Here is a 24,013-nt window from a genome sequence, read left to right as displayed (position 1 = left end):
GTCATTGCAAAACATTTTGAAAAATCTTTAAATGTGAACATTTAGTCATTGAAATGTAGCTAAAGAAATAATTAAATGCTAACCTTCTGCCTATCAAACTGGCAAAAATATTTTAATAATATCAAGTACGGGTGAGAATTCCAAGAAACTCATATCTTATATGACGAGGCTACAAGTGTAAACTAGCACAAATTTCTGAAGGGATAGGCTTATAAAATCAAGAGTATTTTTTACCTAAGAGTTTTGATAGCACTATGTATCAAATATCTTTACAATACTAATATTTTTACCTTAGCAATCACACTTCTGAGAATTTGTCGTAAGGAAATAATAAAAAACGTATTTATAAGAATAAGTAAAAATAACCAGTACACTTCATTGATTTCATATTATATCCCAGGCACTGTGTGATACTTTACAGAAATTACCATCAAATTCTCATAATAACCCTATAATGCAGCTATTGTCTTCATTTGACAGATGAAAAAACAGTGGCTTATAGGTTAAATGACGTATCCGAGGTCATTCGGCTGGTCAGTGTGGAGAGCTGAGCAAGCCCAAAATCTCGGTCATGTTATGCTACTCTAGTGAAGAAAAATCTAATAAATGGGGGCAGTAATTTCCCTAGTTTGGTAGTCCTATGGAATACTGTTTTTATATAAATTTTTAAGCTTTAGTTATTATGGCTACATAATAGCTACACCTATTTATGGAGTACATGCACTATTTTGATACAAGTATAAAACATGTAATGATCAAATAAGGGTAGTTGTGAAACTCATTAAGCATGTATCATTTATTTTTGTTAGGAATATTCAATTTCCACTCTTGTAGTTATTTTGAACTATACACAATTTTTTTTTTTTTAATCAAACAACAGCTTTTACTGAGCTTCAGGCGGGGCTGGCCCCGCATGGCCAGTACAGCAGGGTGCCCTCGAAGGCCAGTCTGTGACGTGACAGGAAATGCACGGGTGCACACATTGGGGCTGCCTTTTGGCACTCATTGGGGTGGGTCAGGGTAGAGCAAACACCAACGTTCTCTGGAGATCAGAACTGGCCAGAGCAGCCACCTTCTCCCTCACAACCAGCTGAGTCAGTCCCCAGGCCCTGAGGTGGTACCTGCATCCTGGTCCATGGGGCATTACTGGTGTCACTGCTCCGAGGGAAGAAGATGGCCAGCCACTCAATCAGGATGATCAACAGGCCACCACCCACCACTAGCCCCAAGTAGATCTAGCAACGGATGTTCTCCCAGCACTTCGTGTGGACCGGGGTCTTTGTTGTCTTGCTGAAGGCTGAGCACATATCCAGGAGTTGGTCTGAACACTGTTCCAGTTCGGCCAGTTTCCCATCATGCTCCAGGATCTTGTTGAAATTGTTAAGCATGATTTCCGTCACCTTGTTTGCCTGCCACTGGCACTGCTCCAACTCTTTCCCTGCCATCGCCACCGCCACCACACCCTCTCCCTGAACTATACATAATTTTATTTTTTAGACAGAGTCTCGCTCTGTCGCCCAGGCTGGAGTGCAGGGGTGTGATCTCGGCTCACTGCAACCTCCCCCTCCCGGGTTCAAGCAATTCTCCTGCCTCAGCCTCCTGAGTAGCTGGGATTACAGGCGTGTGCCACCACACCTGGCTAATTTTTGTATTTCTAGTAGAGACAGGGTTTCACCATGCTGGTCAGGCTGGTTTCGAACTCCTGACCTCGTGATCCTCCCACCTCAGCCTCCCAAAATGCTGGGATTACAGGCGTGAACCACCACGCCTGGCCCATGATTTTTAAGTATAGTTAATTTATTGTGCTGTTGAACACTAGATCTCATTACTTCTATTTAATGGTATTTTTATACCCATTGACTGTCTCCTCCTTATTCTCCCATCTCCACTACCCTTCCCAGCCTCTGATAACCATCATTCTAACTCTACCTCCGTGAGTTCAATTGTTTAGTTCCCATATATGAATGAGGACATGTGATATTTGACTTTTTGTGCCTGGCTTCTTTCACTTAACATAATGTCTTCCAGCTCCTTCATCCATGTTGTTGCAAATGACAAGGATTTCATTCTTTTTAAATGGCTGTGTTATAGTCCACAGTGTATATGTACCACATTTTCTTTATCCATTCATCCACTGAGGGACATTCTGGTTGATTCCATTCCACTACTGTGAATACTGCTGCAATGACCTTGGGAGTATAGATAACTCTTTGACACACATATTATTTACAAGTATGAAAAAAACCTGGAAACAACCTAATCGTCCAACAAAAAAGGGACTGTTCAGATATTAGACAGCTATTAATTTAAAATAATACTCAGATAAGCTTTAGTTACACTGAAAAAAGTTCATAATATTTTAAGTGAAAAAAGCAAGTTTACACCAGTATGTTTCAATGTAATCCCCAATATATAAGGGAGGGGTAAATGTGTTCATGTGTATATGCGTGTCTGAGTGGTAAAGAGAATTGAAGGACAAACATGAATTTAGTTTTATTTTTTTCTGTTCTTTCTTGTATTTTCCAAAGTATTTCTGTAATTAGAAAAAGCTACCTTATTTTCTGCACTTACAACAAAAGAAAGGTTTTCTCCAGAAATATAAATCTTTATAAATTATTTGTGCTCTGAAAAAAAAATAAAACATCTTCTTCCCATCCTCACACTAAAAATGGAGGGGCAAGAACAGTAGTGGGAGGCAGACTAGAACTTATACTAAAGAATGACATTTACATTTCATTTTCAAAAACAACCTGGAAGACTTAGCATCTTTAGACTGGTTTAAGCCCTCAGGCTTTTGTCAACCTATCATTAGGTAACCATGTGAAAACTATTTGTAGGGAAAGATTTTGTAATATTCCTAATACATTTCCAAGACACCTATGCTTCATTCTTTTCTCTTTTCTGAACTTTAATTACAAAGAATAGTATTTTTCCCCCAAGGAAAACCAAAAATTCTAATATAAATTTATTATACTGCTGAAGCAGAAATCGTTTTTATAAGTTTAAGAGTGCATGGATGATCCGGGCAGTGAATCACGAATTAAAATAATTTTGAATAAGCTTGTATGGACACTTATTTTTATACTCCCTTGCCTTCCACTCATCTAAAACTCTACCTTGAAAGGCTTCAACAATTTGAAGATTAAATCATAAGTTATTAAGCCATTAATTTAACCATTTAAGCCTCTAAAATCAGCACATATTACCTTCCCCCTTCAAGTCAATTTGCAAGAGATTAAAATAATAAAAATGATAATATCTCACACTTACAAAGTAGCTTTGATCTGCAGAAGCCTAAAGTACTTTTTAAAAACTTTATAGAAAAACTAGGACCATCCACCCACATCTCAGAGTACATCTGAGGTAGAAGCTGGCAGCTGGTGGAAAGCAATGGAGTAATTTACCATCTGCAAAGCTGACTACTACTTTTGAAAAAGCACAGGAATAGATGATTTAGGAAAATGCAAATAGAATTAGCTATTCAATAAATAAATGGGACATTCAACAGCTACAGATTTCAAGGGCTGCTATTTAAATTTTTACCAGAAGAAGTGGGTTAAGGGTTCCCATCAGAGGGAAAACAAAAAAAACAAAGAAAAACAGCCCTACCTACTCTAGGGAAATTACTGGTCCCCATTATTCTATTCAGATTTTCCTGGGAAGGACAGATACTACTGGTTTCACCTCAGAGACAGAATATGACATTACAAGTTCTTTTTGAGTCTGGCAATATTTCTCTTTCACACTCAAAGATTTTTATGGCCGGGCGCGGTGGCTCAAGCCTGTAATCCCAGCACTTTGGGAGGCCGAGACGGGCGGATCACGAGGTCAGGAGATCGAGACCATCCTGGCTAACACGGTGAAACCCCGTCTCTACTAAAAAATACAAAAAACTAGCCGGGCGAGGTGGTGGGTGCCTGTAGTCCCAGCTACTCGGGAGGCTGAGGCAGGAGAATGGCGTAAACCCGGGAGGCGGAGCTTGCAGTGAGCTGAGATCCGGCCACTGGACTCCAGCCTGGGCGACAGAGCGAGACTCCGTCTCAAAAAAAAAAAAACAAAAAAAAGATTTTTATGTATTTGTCTGGACTCTTCAATGTTTATGCCTGGAATCCTGCTACAAGTTCTGCTTCCTCCATCCATCTGAAGTACCCTGTGCAATTTTCTGCCACCTGCACAAACAAGAGACTAGCTTTTCAAGCTTACATTTTTTGGGAGTCATCTTCCTTTTAAATCTATTTCTCCTCCTCAATCTCTTTCCCAAAGAAACACCGAAGAATTCTACACTATATCCTTATAGAGCGAATACCTAAGAGCAACTTAAAAGAAAACTCTGAACTGTCTTTACTAGGTAGCACTTCAATTCTCAAGATTCTTTCACCTCATTCTGATTTTCCTGCATTTCTTGGACTTACACAGTCAGTTCATATCTATAAAAGGTCAAGCATGAAAAAAAGAATTTAAATAAAAGAAATACTTCAGACAGATATAATAATTTCTTGACTGGCAGTATGCAAAATTAGAATAGCAATGGAAACATGATCTAACAAGTAAGATGGAACAGCCATTTAGAGTCTTCATCATTGATTTTTGTTGTTGTTGCATGGCACTTGCTTGAATGTGAGAGAGATGGACCAGATGGTCTTACAGTCTTTTCAGCTCTAGGATTCTATTCTATGCTGTTCTAACTTCACTGATGGTATAAAGTGGCCATGTTAATTAAGAAGGTGACGAGTGGCACTTGGAGAAAGGAAGATGGATGAGAACTGTATTAAGTTACCAAGCAGATTTTGATTATTGCCTAATATAAAACTATCCTTTTGTAGGGATTCCTGGGACTATTTTCCCATTGATACATCTCTGTCTTCCTCAACTTAATTGACCCCAAACAGTTCAACTTTGTACCATAATGAAAGAACTTTAAAAAATCCTAAATGAATTTGTCCCACTTTATTCAAACATTTTCAACTATGACTCTTTTAATCAAATTGATACAAAACTAGGAAATGAAACTTAATATGTATTAAACCAAGCATAATTTAGAAGGTAAAGGTACTCAATAAAATACATTACAAAGTTAAAAAATCTAAAACAGTCACTGTTTCCCCCCAAATTCTGATAATTTGGTTCTAATTGAGAACACAGTTGCTATGGGTTTATATGTCTACATGTACAAAGGCATATATATGTGCACACACACACACATTTAAGAGATAGGAAATTAAAATGAAAGTAAAATCTTGATACCTTCTTCATGGCCTGACATTTGGCTGTTTCAGAAAAGCCAATCATTTTATCAGGAGAACAGATCTTGATGAACGGGAAGTTGGATTCCTCTGCAATTTTTGCAGCTAAAGCAGTCTTCCCACTGTGAGGAGGGCCTGCATAAAGACATGAGCAAGTCAGGGGAAAAAAGCCAACCCAAGCAAAGGGAAATAAAACAAGTTTAAACTTTTATCCAGAACATACTGAGGTCTTGACTAGTTGCTCATTAACATTTCCTGACACAATTTCACAGCAGACATGTTTTCTCTTATTTATTAGCAACTAAACGAACTAATTAGCATTTCTCAAAAGTATGGTGAAATACATGCCTCCTGACATTCTCACATACCCTTAATCTTTCAAACTTTTGGCAAAATATACAGAGTATAAGGGTTTTGCTTCTTAAGAGAATGCATTCAAATGCATATCAGTACTTACGTTATTAGTTCTATCAAATCATTTGTCTAACAAAAAAATACAATCTTCTTAGGAGCTGATATTGGGGGCAGGGGAAAACTGCCTTATTAGAAGCAAATGTGATGTAAAAAGCTAGAATTCTAAAGACTCAGGCCTTCTCATAAAGGCAAGCAAATCTACAAACTTACCTACATTTAGACATCCCTGCCTTCCCTTCCCTGTTTTGGAAGCTGTGTCCCTCATTCAACCATAAACCAATCAAATCTTCCTTCCCATCTTCTCAGGAACCTGACATTACTGATTGTTCCTTTCTCCCATATATTCAACTTCTTCCTCTTCCCTGAGGCCTTTCCAAAAGTGTTTTAGCATGTTCTAGTCTATCTGACAGTTTATTAAATAACAACAAAAAACTTTCTGGGTATCATACCCCTCAACAATACACCTTCTTCTCCCTTCAAAATGGAACTTGCCTATGTAATTATTTACACTGGCTGCTTTTGTTCCTCACCTCCCACCCATCCTCACTAAATCTTTTTTTTTGAGACGGAGTCTCGCTCTGCCACCCAGGCTGGAGTGCAGTGGCCGGATCTCAGCTCACTGCAAGCTCCGCCTCCTGGGTTCACGCCATTCTCCTGCCTCAGCCTCCCCAGTAGCTGGGACTACAGGCGCCCGCCACCTCGCCCGGCTAATTTTTTTGTATTTTTTAGTAGAGACGGGGTTTCACCGTGTTAGCCAGGATGGTCTCGATCTCCTGACCTCGTGATCCGCCCGTCTTGGCCTCCCAAAGTGCTGGGATTACAGGCTTGAGCCACCGCGCCCGGCCCCATCCTCACTAAATCTTATGGCTCCCAGCCCCATTACACTGAACAGGCTCCCATCAAGGTCACAAATGATCTCCATGTCATCAAACCCAACAAACACTTTGGTATCTTTTTCAGCCTCTTAGGAGCATTTGAAACAATTCATAATTTCTCTCTTTCTTAAAATATGTTTCTTTTCTTGGCTTCTGTAATACACATTCTCTCTTTCCCCTCTTTCCTCTCTGGTTACTCTTGCTCAGTCTCTTTTGTCAATTTTTCTGCTCTGTTTAGTCCTTAAGTGTTAACATGCCTCAGAGACAAGTTCTAGTCCTCCTTTTCATCTCAACCCATACCCTCACCGTAAGTGATTTCATCCACTCCCATGGCTTCGACCACAGTCTTATATACTGACAACTCATGAGTCTACTGCCAGCCAGACCCACATATCCAACAGGCAGATCAACATTTCCGATTTACTTCTCCTATATGACCCTTGAATTTAACATGTTCAAAACTGAACCCATCAACTTTCTTCCAGAAATCTGCTTTCCATTAGTGTTCCCAATCTTAGTAAACAGCACCATTTACCGGGCTGTGTATGCCAGAACCCAGGGGGTCATGTTTGATGCCTCTGCCCACATCCAATCTAACAAATATTTCTAAGTTTCAGCTTCCCCACCTACAAAATAGAGACAACAGCAGCATCGACCCTTGGAGGACTTAAGTGGGGTTTAAATAAATAGTATGTGCACAGTGCTAGTAGAATGACTGGCAAATAGCAAGGGCTCAAAAAATGTTAGCTTAATTATGATTGACAATAATAATGAGGTCATTTTAATTCTATCTCCTAAATATTTCTAATTAGTCTACTTATCTCCACCTACACTACTCCACATACTTCAAACCACAATCGACTCTCATTAAGACTAATCCAACTGCTTCTAACCATTAGTCTCTCCTGTATCTTTTTGCCCCTCCAATCCATTCTCCATCATAAAGCAGTCATGATGATGTGGCTTCACTGCTTAAAATCCTACAAATGGCTTTCCATTGCCCTTAAGATAGTCTAAATCTTTAACATGGCCTACAAAGCTTTATATGAACTGGATTCTGTCTGCTTCTACAGTCTCATGTCAGGACAATCTCCCTTTCTGTTTCAAGCTCCTTCCTGCCCAGGACTTACATGCTCTGCTTCAAACATCTTCCCCAGTGACTTTGCCTGGCCAGAGTCTCCTCATTGGTCAAGTTATGGCTTAATATGTTTCTCTCAGGGAGCTCTCACCCCCCAGACCTTTTTTTTGAGGCGGAGTCTCGCTCTGTCGCCCAGGCTGGAGTGCAGTGGCCGGATCTCAGCTCACTGCAAGCTCGGTCTCCCGGGTTTACGCCATTCTCCTGCCTCAGCCTCCCGAGTAGCTGGGACTACAGGCGCCCGCCACCTCGCCCGGCTAGTTTTTTGTATTTTTTTAGTAGAGACGGGGTTTCACCGTGTTAGCCAGGATGGTCTCGATCTCCTGACCTCGTGATCCGCCCGTCTCGGCCTCCCAAAGTGCTGGGATTACAGGCTTGAGCCACCGTGCCCGGCCACCTTTAAAGGTAGTTAGGTTCCCTTGTCATGGGGCCTCACTGAACTTTTCTGCTGTCATACTAATTATAATTGTAAATTAATTATTTGTGAATGGAATGTTCTTCCCCTTTTGTCTGTCTACTCAGTAAAATCCTAACTGGTCTTTCAAGGCCTAGATTAAATATCATCTCTAGTTTTCCCGACCACCCCTATGCAAAACGACTTGTATTCACACAACTTTACACATATACACTGTAGTCAGGAATTTCTGTACACTGCCTTTGTTCATGACCAGACTGAATGAATACTTGAATGTCTTTGTATCCCCAGCAACTAGTTCAATGACTAAAATACAAGTACTCAGTAAATATTTATTTAATTGAATTGAAGCTATGTGGCATCATTCAGTGTATTAAGTGCCACAGAAATACAGATATAATCCTACAAGAAAACTAGTTACTATCATTCCTCAGTAACATTCTACCCCAAGAGAATTTTAATTTGTACACAATATTGGTACACAGACTGGATTACTATTTTCAGATCAAGAATAAGGTTAAAAATGGGAAAGAATTCACTTTTCTAGAATGTGCTTAAGGGCTTTTAAAAAATGCTGTTTTTCCTTTAACTTTTAATGCCATCTCCTCATTCGTCCTCACCTTCCAGAAGCACGCTGACCAATGGTGTGCGGTCACTGTTCTTAGTCTGCTGCACTAGCAGCTCCCCATCATCTAGAACTCGAGTAACTGGGTCACCCCATTTGATGATACCGTTCATAATGTAACTTGCATAATCCTCTTGGTTTGTGCCAAATGCCTATTAAGAAAAAGGACAGTTTAAAGCATTTTGAGCATTAGTGTTAAAAACTAAAATATTTAACAGTATAAAAGATGAGTTATAATTCGTACATGCTAAAGGTATTGATCACTATCCCATATTAATATAAAAAGCAAAACAACTTGCATAATTTATCATTTAACTTTTTTCCCAATAGGAAAAAAAAAGGCTGCTTTGAGTGACCTCATGGAATAAAAACAATCGATTCTCGGCTCAGAATCTATAAGAGCTCAAACCCTCATAATTCCTGAGAGAAAGAGTATGTTCCGGCCGGGCGCGGTGGCTCAAGCCTGTAATCCCAGCACTTTGGGAGGCCGAGACGGGCGGATCACGAGGTCAGAAGATCGAGACCATCCTGGCTAACACGGTGAAACCCCGTCTCTACTAAAAAATACAAAACACTAGCCGGGTGAGGTGGCGGGCGCCTGTAGTCCCAGCTACTTGGGAGGCTGAGGTAGGAGAATGGCGTAAACCCGGGAGGCGGAGCTTGCAGTGAGCTGAGATCGGGCCACTGCACTCCAGCCTGGGCGACGGAGCGAGACTCCGTCTCAAAAAAAAACAAAAAAGACTATGTTCCAATGTGCTTATTTTTATCAACAGTATGCAGTTTGAGGCTGTTCTGTTAAGAACAAAGGAAAAATGAGATTATGGACTTAGAAATTAGAAACAGCGCAGTTGACAAATATACTACCTTAACACTGACTGCAGGTGCTATGGATTAACATGAGAATACGAAATGGTAATGAGAAGATCATGTTCACATCAACTTTGTGGCAGGGGACATAGTTAAATGGCACCAACGTTAAGTTTATATGTGTAAATACAAGATTTAGGATGAGATAGAAATGAGCAGCTGTAATGAAAAGGATATAAAAGCAATTAATACAGAAAATAATTCTATTTGTGTTCACTACATATTGGAGCTTAAATTGCACCCTTCTTCATTTTCAACTTTTAATCTCAAAGGTTATACCTCCCATCAAAACAGCTGCCAAAAGTAGTCAATAACTTTAGTATTTACAATTGAATTGGATTTTCATGAGGTTATCAGAATAGGAAAACATAACCTACCATATATAAAGATCACGTACATGTAAAGATCATGTATCTTGAGAATTTTAACTTTTTTTTTTTTTTTTGAGGCGGAGTCTCGCTCTGTCACCCAGGCTGGAGTGCAGTGGCCGGATCTCAGCTCACTGCAAGCTCCGCCTCCCGGGTTCCCGCCATTCTCCCGCCTCAGCCTCCGAGTAGCTGGGACCACAGGCGCCGCCACCACGCCCGGCTAATTTTTTGTATTTTTAGTAGAGACGGGGTTTCACCGTGTTAGCCAAGATGGTCTCGATCTCCTGACCTCTTGATCCTCCCGCCTCGGCCTCCCAAAGTGCTGGGATTACAGGCTTGAGCCACCGCGCCCAGCCAAGAATTTTAACTTTTTAAATACCATCACATCCCTCAAAAAGTCAACTTTTGATTACCTGATGTATGGAAGAGTTTTAAGTTCTTTAGAACATGCACCTCACACAAAGCTGTTTTTGTAACACTGTCTCTGAAACAGTATCCAGTGATCTCATATCTCTATTACTTTGCCACAAAATGATTTTTCAGACCACTTTTTAGGTAGTCTCCTTGCATATACTGGTCCTTTGATTCCTGAATACAGAGGAAGGTCCTCATTCTTTGGCCTGGATATGGCAAATTCTGCAGTAGTGTAAAAAGTAATGATGAGCCTAATTCCTACTGGCCGAATGGTTGTTCTAAGAAATTTTTACGGCTGGGCGCAGTGACTCAAGCCTGTAATCCCAGCACTTTGGGAGGCTGAGGCAGGCAGATCACCTGAGGTCAAGAGTTCCAGACCAACCTGGCCAACATGGTGAAACCCCATCTATACTAAAAATACAAAAATTAGCTGGCTGTGGTGGTGTGTGCCTGTAATCCTGGCTATTTGGGAGGCTGAGGTAGGAGAATCTCTTGAACCCGGGAGGCGGAGGTTGCAGTGAGCTGAGATCACGCCATTGCACTCCAGCCTGGGAGATAGAGAGAGACTCCATCTCATTAAAAAAAAAAAAAAAAAATTATAGGCTGGCTTTTGTCTTTAATTGTTCCAGTTATATACTCCAAGCCTCACAGCAGAAGCTTTAAGATACCTGAACCATAAAAAGTGCCTCTCCCAAGATACATAACGTGTATATCTTCCTTACATATCCCATAACTTCATTTTTTTTGTTTTATCCTCCAGACCCTTGCTGCAAGATGGGTGAACCTTGAGGACATTATGCTACATTAAATGAGCCAGTTACAAAAAGACAAATACTATGATTCCACTTATATGAGGTACTTAAGATTAGTGAAATTCATAAAGATGGACAGTAGAATGGTGGCTGTCAGGTGTTGTAGGGGAGAGAAAAAAGAATTATAGTTTAATGGCTATAGAATTTCAGTTGAAGAAGAAGAAAAGAGTTTTGGAGATGGATGGTGGTGATGATTACACAACACTATGAATGTGCTTAATACCACTGAACTGTACATTTAAAAATGATTACAACGGGAAACTTCATATGTATTTTAACGCAATACAAAATTGAGAAAAAAGTATATAAAGAACTTGTATCAGTCAAATAAGCAGTACAAACAGAAAAATAGGCAAAAGACGTGAACAGTATTTCACACAACACAAGTGTGGTCAATTAACATATAGAGAAATGCTTAAGTTCTTAAGTAATAACTAAAATGCAAACCAAGACTGAAATGAGATCTCATTTTACACCCAACTGAAAGGCAAAAATCAAATCTGAGGCTGGGTGCAGTGCCTCACGCCTGTAATCCCAGTACTTTGGAAAGCCGAGGCAGACAGACAACCTGAGGTCGGGAGTTCAAGACCAGTCTGGCCAACATGGCGAAACCCCGTCTCTACTAAAAATACAAAAATTAGCCAAGCATGGTGGTGGGCACCTGTAATCCCAGCTACTTGGGAGGCTGAGGCAGGAGAACTGCTTGAATCTGGGAGATGAAGGTTGCAGTGAGCTGAGATTGCACCACTGCACTCCAGTCTGGGCGACAGAGTGAGACTCCATCTCAAAAATAAATAAATGAAAAATAAATCTGATAATACCAAGTGTCGGAGAGGATGCAGAACGGATATCTTTCACAGTATTGGGGGCAGTGCTAATTGGTTCAACCACTGGAAAATGTTTTTTTTAAAGCTGGACGTGCATATATCCAACAACCCAATAATTTTATTCCTAAATAAGAGAAATTCATTCAAGAATGCTTATGACAAATCTTTTTTTTAATAAAAAACTGACAACATTCACAATCGACAGGAAAATAGATGAACTGTGGTGGTCACACAATGGAATGCTATTCAGCATGAAAATGAATGATGTTTAGTTATAAGAAATCATATAGATCAGCAGTACCCAACCTTTGTGGCATCAGGGACCAGTTTCATAGAAGACAATTTTTCCATGCAGGGGAGGGCGGTGGTTTCGGGATGTTTCAAGTGTATTATCTTTTTTTTTTTTTTTTGAGACAGAGTCTCGCTCTGCCACCCAGGCTGGAGTGCAGTGGTGCTATCTTGGCTCACTGCAACCTCTGTCTCCTGGGTTCAAGTGATTCTCCTGCCTCAGCCTCCTGAGTAGTTGGGATTACAGACACACACCACTATGCCCAGCTAATTTTTGTATTTTTAGTAGAGACAGGGTTTCACCATGTTGGTTAGGCTGGTCTTGAACTCCCGACCTCATGATCTGCCTGCCTCGGCCTCCCAAAATGCTAGGATTACAGGCATGAGTCACCGTGCCCGGCCCAAGCACACTACATCACTACATTTATTGTGCACTTTATTTCTATTATTAAATTGTAATATATAATGAAATAATTATACAAATCACCATAATGTAGAATCAGCGGGAGCCTGAGCTTGTTTTCCTGCAACTATATGGTCCCATCTGGGGGTGATGGGAGACAGTGACAGATCATCAGGCATTAGATTCTCATAAGGAGTGTGCAATCTAGATCCCTCAGATATGCAGTTCACAATAGAGTTAATACTCCTATGAGAATCTAATGTCACCAAAGATCTGACAGGAGGTAGAGCTCAGGTGGTAACGCGAACAATGGGGAGTGGCTGTAAATACAGATGAGGCTCACTTGTTTGCTGCTCACCTCCTGCTGTGTGGCCCAGTTCCTAACCGGTCACGGACCAGTACTGGAGGTTGGGAAATCCTGACATAGATGACTCTTGGCAATAAAATATTTAATCAATAGCAAGTCCCAGAAAACTACATGTACCATATCTTATTTTACACATCATGAAAATACAGACTAATAATAGTGTGTCATAAAGATTAAGATTAATCTTAATGGACCTGAGGTCCATTTAAGAAAGAAAATCAAACACACACTCTTTAAGAACTGGGACTTTCTACAATTTGTTTTTGTATTAACACAGGACTCTAAACAAAAGTTAATCAAATGTTAGTAGTTGTTTTATAGGAAAATGGGTTAATAACCTTATACTGCATTCTAAAGCTCAACTACGACTATTTTGAACGCCTTTTAAAAAAACTGACACTTTTTTTTAAGTCTTAGAAACTACAGTAGTCAGAGAAACTAAATGTATTGAGCAAGAAAAAGGGATGCCTTGGAGGAGGCTGAGGAGAAGAAGGAGAGAGAGAGAGAGGGGAGGAGGAGGAGGAGATGAGCGTTAATTTTAAATATCCTAATGACTGACATATGGAAGATGGACTGAATTTAGGTTTCTGTAGTTTGGGGTTGTATAAGAACCAATCAGAAAAAAAGCTCTAGTTCAATATAAAGTAAAACAACAATTGGAAAGTCTCAAAACTGAATGGCCTGCCTTACAAGATGGTAAGCTTCCTATCATGAAAATATTTAGGTAAGTAATATCACCAGCCACTGGGATTATTGTACAGATGTTTGCATACTGAACATTTCCAATATTAAGATTTTCTCATTTTATGAAACTGTATATGCCATAACCTTCCATAATACTGGGTAAATGGCACTTATTTTTCTCCTGAGTTATTATCATTACTTCTTGGCCTATATGTCACCCAATGGGCATACTCACTGGTTTGATATCATTCTCCAAAGAAGCAAGGAAGTCTCCTCTCGTCACCTGCAGGCTTTCTGCTTTCTCCATGTCCACTTCCACTTTAGTACTGGCCTAAGAAGAGATAAAAACAAAATGTAAGGACTTCCAAGATTTAAGAATAGCTAAGAATAATTTCAGTTTAAGAACGTTAACTCTTGAGGATTAAAACACATATTTTCATACATTAAAAAATCTGAAATATTTGCAAATCACATATATAAGGGATTAATATCCAGAATACCTAGATAACTGCCAAAATTGAACAACAAAAAACCAAATCAAAAATGGGCAAAGAACTTAAACAAACATTTCTCCAAAAAAGATATACAAATGGCCTTAAATAAGCACACGAAAAGACGTTCCACCTCACTAATCATTAGGGAAATGCAAATCCAAACTACAAAGAGATTTCACTTCATACTCATTAGGAAGGCTACTACCACAAAAACACAGAAAATAAGAAGTGTTGGTGAGGATGCGGAGAAATCAGAACCTTTATGCACTGCTGGCGGGAACGTAAGTAAAATGGTTCAGTCACCGTGGGAAACAAAAATATGGTGGTTCCTAATAAAATTAAAAATAGAATTATCACATGATCCAGCAATTCCACTTCTGGGTCTATAACCCAAACAACTGAAGACAGGGTCGTGAAGAGATATCTGTACAGCCTTGTTCATGACAGCATTACTCACAATAGCTAAAGTGTGGAAGAAATCCATATGTCCATTGACAGAGGAACGGAAAAACAAAATGTGTTATGTACACACAATGGAATATTATTCAGCCTTAAAAAGAAAGAAAATTCTGACATGCTACAACTTGATGAACCTTGAGGACATTATGCTAAGTTAAATAAGCAAATACCGTACAATCCACTTATATGAGGTTCCTGGAGTAGCTGATATCCAAGAGTCAGAAGGTAAAATGGTAGTTGCCAGGGATAGGGAGAGGAAGGAATGGGGAGTTACTGTTTATGGGTATGGAGTTTCAGTCAGTTTTACAAGATGAAAAGAGGTCTGGAGACGAAAGGTAGTGATGGTTGCACAACATTAAGAATGTATTTAATGCCACTGAATTGTACATTTAAAATGGTTACACGGTAAATTTTATGTGTTTTTTTTTTTTTTGAGACGGAGTCTCGCTCTGTTGTCCACGCTGGAGTGCAGTGGCGTGATCTCGGCTCACTGCAAGCTCCACCTCCCAGGTTCACACCATTCTCCTGCCTCAGCCTCCCGAGTAGCTGGGACTACAGGCACCTGCCACCATGCCTGGCTAATTTTTTGTATTTTTACTACAGACAGAGTTTCACCATGCTAGCTAGGATGGTCTTGATCTCCTGACCTTGAGATCCACCCGCCTCGGCCTCTCAAAGTGCTGGGATTACAGGCATGAGCCACTGCACCCAGTCAATTTTATGGGTATTTTAAAACAATTTTAAAAATTGGAATCAAAGAAAACATCTCTCAAATTCACAAATACATATACCCTCTGAACAAGTCCAGTTCTAGTAATTTATCCCATATATTCACAAATGTGTACAAAGTTACATGTACAAGTATATCTACTAAAGTAACTTGTTATGAAAAAAGACTGGAAGCATATTAATAATGTCTGCCAAGAGGGGATGTTATGTAAATTAGAACACATCTGTACCAAGGGACACTGTATAGCCATTTTACTCATGAGGAATGAGTAAGAAAAAATATATACAGAGAGTAAGAACAGTGAAAACCCATACAAAAAGAAAATATATACAGACATGAAAACACAGTCATACTTGGCTGCGTATCAGAATAACCTCCAGAGCCTTCAGAGATATACAGGCACTCAGTTCCATTCCCCATAGCATTTTGATTTAACAGGTCTAATAGAGGGTCTTTATAGTTTTATCAAGCACCACAGGTGATTCTGGTACTGAACCAGGCTTAAGAACCATTACTCTAGGAGACCAAGAACCTAAAACTCTGATTTGTATTAATACGTTGTGCTTCAGAATCTACGTGCCAGCTCCAAATAGTCTGCTTACTGCACCTGGACCTAGCATTTAGACATCTGGAGAAGCATCAAGGCCTTTATCAGCACTTGGAGCTGCCTGGACCTGATGAGTGATTAAGATACCAACACGTGTTTTAAAGCGACTGGGCTCACTACCAATAGCACAAAGCAACACAACCTAATTTTTAAATTGGTATCATGGCTTTGAAAAAAAAAAAAAAGCATCTTCAAAAAAAGCTGACTATGAAACAAAAGCATGTTAAATAAATATCAACCTCCCATCAATTATTATGAAATATGAGTCTTTTTTTTTTTTAGGAAGAGACTGCGAGACAAATGAAATGACAGATTAAAAAAAAGTCACCCTTGTGGGATAAAAAGAACTATGTCAGGAAGCTGGGTGAAGATGGCAAACAGAACACAGTTATTTATCTTCCTCTCCGCCCCAAATCCCACAAAATGACAGAAAGTGAGACAGAAAGGCTACAAAGCATGAAAGAAATATCCAGAAGTTTTAACTGTGATCTAACAGGATTCTCGGAAGGAGAGAACAGAAAGAGTCATAGAGAAGAAACAATAAAAGATAGAGGAGAAAAACATTTCCTATAGCTGAAGAAAGGTGTGCCTCTGCAGTTTAAAGGGTTCAGTGAGTGATGACTGGGATAAATGAAAAGCAGCACACGATGTCCAGACCCACTGTTGTAAACTTTCAGAGCACCAAAGGTGAAGAGAAAGTCCTAGAACTTTTCTGAGGGACAAAAATAGGTTTCCTGCAAATAAATCAGAATGAGATTGGTATGATAGCTCTCACCGGCAACACCAGAAACTACAAGACAATGAAACCATGTCTTTGAAAAGATATTTGGATGGCTACCCTAGAAAACGATTCTTTGTGTGTATAGGGAGGCAAGTAAGCATTTTCACAACAGTACTATTTTCAACAGCCACAACCAGAAATAATCCATATGTTAAATGAATTATTCATTAATTCTATTTACTGAGTACCTACCAGACACCAAGCCTGTTCGAGGAACTGGAGTCATAGCAGTAAATAAAACAGAAAAGGTCCCTGTGTTCATGGATCTTATATTTTCCATTATGTGGCAATATTCTAGAACACTCTGCATTTGTCCAAAATAATGAAGGAGACTTAAATATATTGACACAGAAAGCTATCCAAGGAATATTTGCAAGTGAAAAATGTAAACTGCAGTATAATTCTATTGATGTTCATTTTTTTAAAAAAGCACACATGTATATGAATGTAAATATTATACAAAGAAAACAAACTTCAAAGATATATCCCAAATTCTGGCTAACTCCGGAGAGTGAAAGGAAAACAGTGTTAGAGATGGCCTTTCTCATTTTTCCCTATATGCTTTGACATTCTTGAATCTTTTACTAAAAGAATGCCATCATCTATAACTTCTATACTTTTTATTTATTTATTTATTTTTTAAACAGAGTCTCGCTCTGTCACCCAGGCTGGAGTGCTGTGGCCAGATCTCAGCTCACTGCAAGCTCCGCCTTCCGGGTTCACACCATTTGCCTGCCTCAGCCTCCCGGGTAGCTGGGACTACAGGAGCCGCCACCTTGCCCGGCTAGTTTTTTGTACTTTTTAGTAGAGACGGGGTTTCACCGTGTTAGCCAGGATGGTCTCGATCTCCTGACCTCGTGATCCGCCTGTCTCGGCCTCCCAAAGTGCTGGGATTACAGGCTTGAGCCACCGTGCCCGGCCAACTTCTATACTTTTAAAAAGAAAGTAAGAAGTAACAAAGAGACAAATATTTTACTTCAATAGAACAATTAACATTTAAATTATTGGGCTGGGCACGGTGACTCACGCCTGTAATTCCAGCACTTTGGGAGGCCTAGATGGGTGGATCATGAGGTCAGGAGATTCAGACCATCCTGGCTAACACGGTGAAACCCTGTCTCTACTGAAAATACAAAAAATTAGCTGGGAGTGGTGGCAGGCACCTGTAGTCCCAGCTGCTTGGGAGACTGAGGCAGGAGAATGGCGTGAACTCAGGAGGCAGAGCTTGTAGTGAGCTGAGATCGCACTACTGCACTCCAGCCTGGACGACAGAGCGAGACTCCCTCTCAAAAACAAAAACAAACAAATATAACATAAACATTTAAATTATTAATAGGGCTTATATTGGCACATATGAGGCATTTGATAAATATTAATTGCATTTATTTGGCATTTCTAAGTTTAAATAAAGAAAAATGGGCCCGGCACAGTGGCTCACACCTGTAATCCCAGCACTTTGGAAGGCCGAGGCAGGCGGATCACCTGAGGTCGGGAGTTGAAGATCAGCCTGACCAACATGGCGAAACCCTGTCTCTACTAAAAATACAGTATTAGCCGGGCATGGTGGTGGGCACCTGTAATCCCAGCTACTTTGGAGGCTGAGGCAGGCAAATTGCTTGAACCTGGGAGGCAGAGGTTGTGGTGAACTGAGATTGTGCCATTGCACTTCAGCCTAGGCAACGAGAGAAACTCCGTCTCCAAAAAAAAAAAAACAAAAAAAAAGAAAAATGGTGTCACAGGAACCAAGCATATCCATGAAAGAATTATGATAATTAATTAATAATAACTGTCTATAGTTCTTCATAGTTTACAAAGTATGCTCATATACACTATCTAGTTTCATCATATCACACTATCTCATTTCATACTTATACAAACCTGGAGGTTTTCATAAATTATAAAAGGCAGATACAGGATTTCCTTCCTAGGTACCCTTATAAAAAAGTTTTAACTCCGATTCTAACTTTTTGATACATCTGAAAGGATTCTACAAGATACAAACTCAAGCCAAAGTGAAGACAGGAGCTCTGACTGAAACATTAAAATCTCAACAAAGCTACCAGCCTCACTTTAAACACCTCCTTCCTACACAGGTTTAGGTTTTTACCATAATATTTTGCATTCTGATTCTCTTATAGTAAAATCGAATTCAAATGACAGATACATACAGCAGTATGAAAGAAAAATCTTGCCCATCTTTCAACATTTGCCAAAAAATAAGATAGATTTCAGGACTGAAGCTGGTATAAAACTTGTCATTTTGCTAATTATTAAGAAAAGACTCACCCAATTAATTGCTGAGTCCTTTCTTAAAAGTGAATTAAGATGGGTGTGGGGAAGAGGTATTTCAGAACAAGCTGTTTTCAGCCACACAAGGAATTCTATAAATTACATAATTGTAAGCAATGAATATTCCAATTGTAAATTATTCCTACCTGCTCATTAAAATAAATTTTCTAAGGACTGCTCTTAGTCGACTTTTAGTATTTTATCAAAATTTGTAAAATCTTATTTGGCCGGGCGCGGTGGCTCAAGCCTGTAATCCCAGCACTTTGGGAGGCCGAGAGGGGCGGATCACGAGGTCAGGAGATCGAGACCATCCTGGCTAACATGATGAAACCCCGTCTCTACTAAAAAATACAAAAAACTAGCTGGGCGAAGTGGCGGGCGCCTGTAGTCCCAGCTGCTTGGGAGGCTGAGGCAGGAGAATGGCGTAAACCCAGGAGGCGGAGCTTGCAGTGAGCTGAGACCCGGCCACTGCACTCCAGCCTGGGCGGCAGAGCGAGACTCCGTCTCAAAAAAAAAAAAAGTAAAATCTTATTTTAAAAAGTCTATAATTCTGAATTTTTACTCGTTCAGAAAATCTTTTCTCATTTGTTTGAATTAGCAACATTTTTCCTGCATTTTATTTGTAACAGCTAATCAGTATAGAAGAGGCAGCATCTTTCAGCTTATACCTGCAGAAACTAATAAACTTGTATTTCAACACTAGCAAATATCAAGTGGTCACCCTTAAATTTCATAACCTTTTAAATCTGACCTTTCAAAGTTCTTATCATTCCTCTTAAATTAAGGGTAGAATGACCTTAACCAATCAAAAATTCTGCAAAAAAATAAGAAATTTTATGAAATTCTGTAAACATAACTTAGAGCTTTGACTCACGTGGAAAGCGTGTGAGTGTGTATGTGTGTGTCCTCAGTTTATTTCCTCACAACAGATTAGAGAAAAAATTCGGCTTATGAATCTTCTCTACCTGAAGCAGAAATTTCTTTCAGGATAAAAACAACCAAATGTCACATGAATTTTAGTTGACCGCAATCATAGGTTCAAGTACAAATGACATGAACAACAGGTGTTTATGACCAGATTTTCCACTTGTTTTAGAAAACCTGAAAAAACAGTTTAACAGGAAAGACTTGTTTAGTCCACCTGACTAAATCTTTGTTTAGGCCTCAATCTTCTGAAAAGGAAGCAAAATAACACTAATAATGACTTTTTAAAATACAAAGAAAGAACATAACACTTGTGCGTTTTAAATGTTTTTAAAGTTCAGTAACAACTTTAAATTATAAGTTTCAATTTAAATATTTATTCATCAATCACAATTAGTAAAGCTATAAACATGTATAGCAATGGAAGACTAAAACTGTATTTCTTTTGTTTAGCCAAGGACGAGTCACTGGAAAAATAGTCTTTAAAGACCTTCTGACAATGCAGATTTTTAAAAATGCAGAAAATGAAACTTCAGTAATATTTCTTTTTGGGGGTAAGATTAGTGTCTTACATAGCTTTCTCATCCCCAAAGTGCCTACATAGTTATTCCACTGACATGGTGAAAAATTAGGAGCTGTTTGGTATAAGGAGTAATGGTCACAAGTCAATATATATCACCTGAAGCTTACAGCTAATTCTATCACATGGAAAAAAGTGATGAAAACAATGTGAAGTATTTGAATTCTGGTTACTTGAAAATTAGAAGGATAATATATTCTGTACAAGGGTGACAAACATTTTAGCTTTACAATTAGAAAAAGTGTAACTACAAAGAGTCAATAAAAATCAGAAATTCATCTATCAAAAAGGATGTACTGATATCCTCTCAAATCAGCCAATAATAAAAAATGGAGATAACTAGCATATACAGAGTTTACAAGGCACTTTTATATAAAGTATTTGTTTTCATTCTCATAAAAATCTGACTAGATAGGTAGTATTTCCCCTTGACAGGTCAGAAACAAAAAAGTGAAAGAAACGTAATGCATAACCACACCTTCTGACTACGGTATCTGCGATCTTCTCACCATTCCTCATTGCCTCATATGTAGATAAACCCAATATATGCTTGAAGAAAGCATGTTTCTTACTGAGACAATGGCTTAAAGTGAAATTTTGGGATGGCATTATTGTAGTTAAAATGACAAATGACTAAATAAGAGAAAAATTCCATGGCCAACGCATGTGAAAAATATGACAACTAGTAAACTAGTGACTGTGGATTATATCAGGATGTACCCATGTGGTCTGAGATGAAACAACAGTATGGTAGGGAGCAATTTTCACACAGCTTACATCATTTTTCTTGAAGTTACCATCTCTTCTTATTAAAACAGTACAGCATGGTGGCTCATGCCTGTAATCCCAGCACTTTGGGAGGCCAAGGCGGAAGGATCACGAAGTCAGGAGATTGAGACCATCCTGGCTAACACGGTGAAACCCCATCTCAACTAAAAATACAAAATATTAGCCAGGCGTGGTTGCAGGCGCTTGTAGTCCCAGCTGCTCGGGAGGCTGAGGCAGGAGAATGGCTGAACCTGGGAGGCGGAGCTTGTAGTGAGCCGAGATTGCGCCTCTGCACTCCAGCCTGGGCAAAAGAGCGAGACTTTGTCTCAAAACAAACTAACAAACGAACAAACAAAAAACAGTATAGCAAGAAGAAGAATAAAAACATAGTCCCTGAATGGATCCATTCTATAAAGACCCAATACAATATTCCCACACCATCCAAACCTTTGGCATTCTTGAGCTAGAACAAAGCCACTTCTATTACATAGGGAAATTGTGACTTATGGATACAGTTTGAGTCCAGAATACTTATATAAGTTTACTCATTTAAAAAATATTAGCTGGGCATGGTGGCTCACACCTGTAATCCCAGCATTTTGGGAGGCCGAGGTGGGCTGCTCACGAAGTCAGGAGTTCGAGACCAGCTTGGCCAACATGGTGAAACCCCAACTCTACTAAAGATACAAAAGATTAGCTGGGCGTGGTGGCACATGCCTGTAGTCCCAGCTACTCGGGAGGCTGAGGCAGAAGACTCGCTTGAACCCGGTAGGCGGAGGTTGCAGTGAGCCAAGACAGTGTCACTGCCCTCCAGCCTGGGGGACAGAGCAAGACTCTGCTTCAAAAAAGGAAAAAAATTTACTGGACACCTACCATGTGCTTATTACTTAGACCTATTTGGGGTACTGTGGGAGACTCTGAGGTGAATAAGATAGGGATTTAAAGTCTAGAATGAGGGCCAGCAAACTTCTGTAAAGTGGCAGATAGTACCTAAAATAAAAGCACAAAAATAGGCTTTGTGGGCCATGCAGTCCCTGTTGTAAATACTCAACTCTGCCACTGTAGCATGCAAGCAACCATAGACAGTACACAAATTAACGGGTGTGGCTGTGTTCCAAAAAAGCCCTTTGTTCATAAAAACTGGTAGTTGGCTGGACTCCTGGTCTAGAACCAGTGATAGGATATACCCAAATATCTACAACATACTCAGCCTAACTGTTCAGGCTTTTATTTCTTGCCTGAACTGTTATAAAAGTTCCCCCTCTTGTCCTGTGTCGCCAACTTCACTCCTCTAACTACTCCACTCGATACAGCTGCCAGAGTGATCTTATGTTTTAACACTATGTCACTGCTATTCTTAAAACTCAATGGCTTAGCACTACTCACAGAAAAAAAGTCCATACTTCTTAGCAGAGTATAAAAGGCTTTTTGTGCTCCATCCCTGCTTTAGTCTCCTGACTTACCCCCACAATCTCTCTCTACCACCCCTCCCCTAACTTCCAAGCTGAAGCAATACTAAATTACTCCAATTACTACGTTATTCTATGTCTCTGCTCCTTTGCATATGTTGTTCCCTCTACCTAAAAGGCCCTGCTCTACCAACAGACATGCGTATGAAGGTTTTTCTCACCCCACAAGTTGACCATATCTGACATGCGTTCACTTCCTTGCCTTGCATGTACTTTGTTTCTGCACGTGGAGGGTTAGACTGTGGGCAGCTTAATAGTAGGCACTTGACTTGTTTGCAGTTGGAGTATTAACTCCTAGAACAGGGGCTAGCAATGCAGTAGATGCCAAATAAATCTACTGTGAACCAAAGTCAACTGACAGTACCATAAATGATACATTACTATTTCAAGAAGGAAAAGAGTATAACATTCTTGAAAGGGAAAATGTGAAAAGGTGTGAGGACAGTGGTAGCATATGAGCCAGGTAATGAAAAGACAGGTAAATTTAGAGGATGAAGATCCTCAGTGATGCAAAAAAACAAAACCAAAGCAGAGAGGGCGAAACATAAATTAATGTCTGATGACTGGTGATTATTTATGTTTGGCTGAAGCATCTGGAGAACAATCAGGAGCAAATTTGGAAAGGCCAGTTAGGGTCAGATCTAGAGGACCCAAAAGACCAGTTAGGGACAGATCTAGAGGACTCAAAAGACCCAAAAAAAGCCTGTACTTTGTTTTGTAAATGATGGGGAATCACTGAAAATGTCTGAATGGTTGAATGATACGAAACAGGAAGGTTAATCAAAGAGAAGGTAGGTAGTGGCAGTGAGAACTAAAGACACTGCCAAGACAGAACTGAAAAAATTTGGCAAGTGATTTGATGTAGGGCACAGTAGAGTGTCAGGAATCAAAGATAATCCTGATTTAAGCCTGGGAAATTGGGATAAACAGGGAAATGGGAGCAGAAAGAAAAGTAGTAAAAAAGACAGGAAATTTGGTTTTGGAATATTAAATCTGAAACCTGATAAAACACCTAGGTGAGGGTATTTAGTACAAATCTGGAAGTAGGAGACAGATTTGTTCAGTAAATCTGTCTACAGGTGGTAACTAAAACCTGAAGGAGAGAAGAGATGGAAAATCAAGAGCACTTTATTTATCAAAATAAAAGTATCCTAGTACGTATTTCTACCATGGCA

General features: G+C 39.6%; 2 protein-coding genes and 1 pseudogene across 12 annotated transcripts in view; all 3 read right to left on the bottom strand.

Moving 5' to 3' along the window:
- CDC27 (cell division cycle 27) overlaps nucleotides 1-24,013 on the bottom strand; it is a 506,999-nt gene that overhangs the window by 335,812 nt on the left and 147,174 nt on the right. The gene's annotated exons all lie outside the window — the stretch shown is intronic.
- The window catches only part of NSF (N-ethylmaleimide sensitive factor, vesicle fusing ATPase), a 145,021-nt gene that overhangs the window by 39,961 nt on the left and 81,047 nt on the right, over nucleotides 1-24,013 (bottom strand). For all 4 annotated transcript variants that reach the window (XM_033184116.1, XM_033184115.1, XM_033184114.1 and 1 more), the window contains exons 13-15: nucleotides 13,973-14,068; nucleotides 8,703-8,859; nucleotides 5,245-5,378 (exon numbers count right to left, since the gene is read on the bottom strand). In XM_033184116.1, coding sequence (XP_033040007.1) covers nucleotides 5,245-5,378; nucleotides 8,703-8,859; nucleotides 13,973-14,068 — 387 coding nt within the window. The remainder of the gene's footprint in view (nucleotides 1-5,244; nucleotides 5,379-8,702; nucleotides 8,860-13,972; nucleotides 14,069-24,013) is intronic.
- On the bottom strand, nucleotides 800-1,586 carry LOC117067476 (annotated as a pseudogene).

Source organism: Trachypithecus francoisi, unplaced genomic scaffold, assembly GCF_009764315.1.
Source record: "Trachypithecus francoisi isolate TF-2019V2 unplaced genomic scaffold, Tfra_2.0 Lachesis_group20, whole genome shotgun sequence".
NCBI lineage: Eukaryota > Metazoa > Chordata > Mammalia > Primates > Cercopithecidae > Trachypithecus > Trachypithecus francoisi.
Note: the sequence above shows the minus strand (reverse complement) of the source record. Positions and strands in the feature narration are given on the sequence as shown.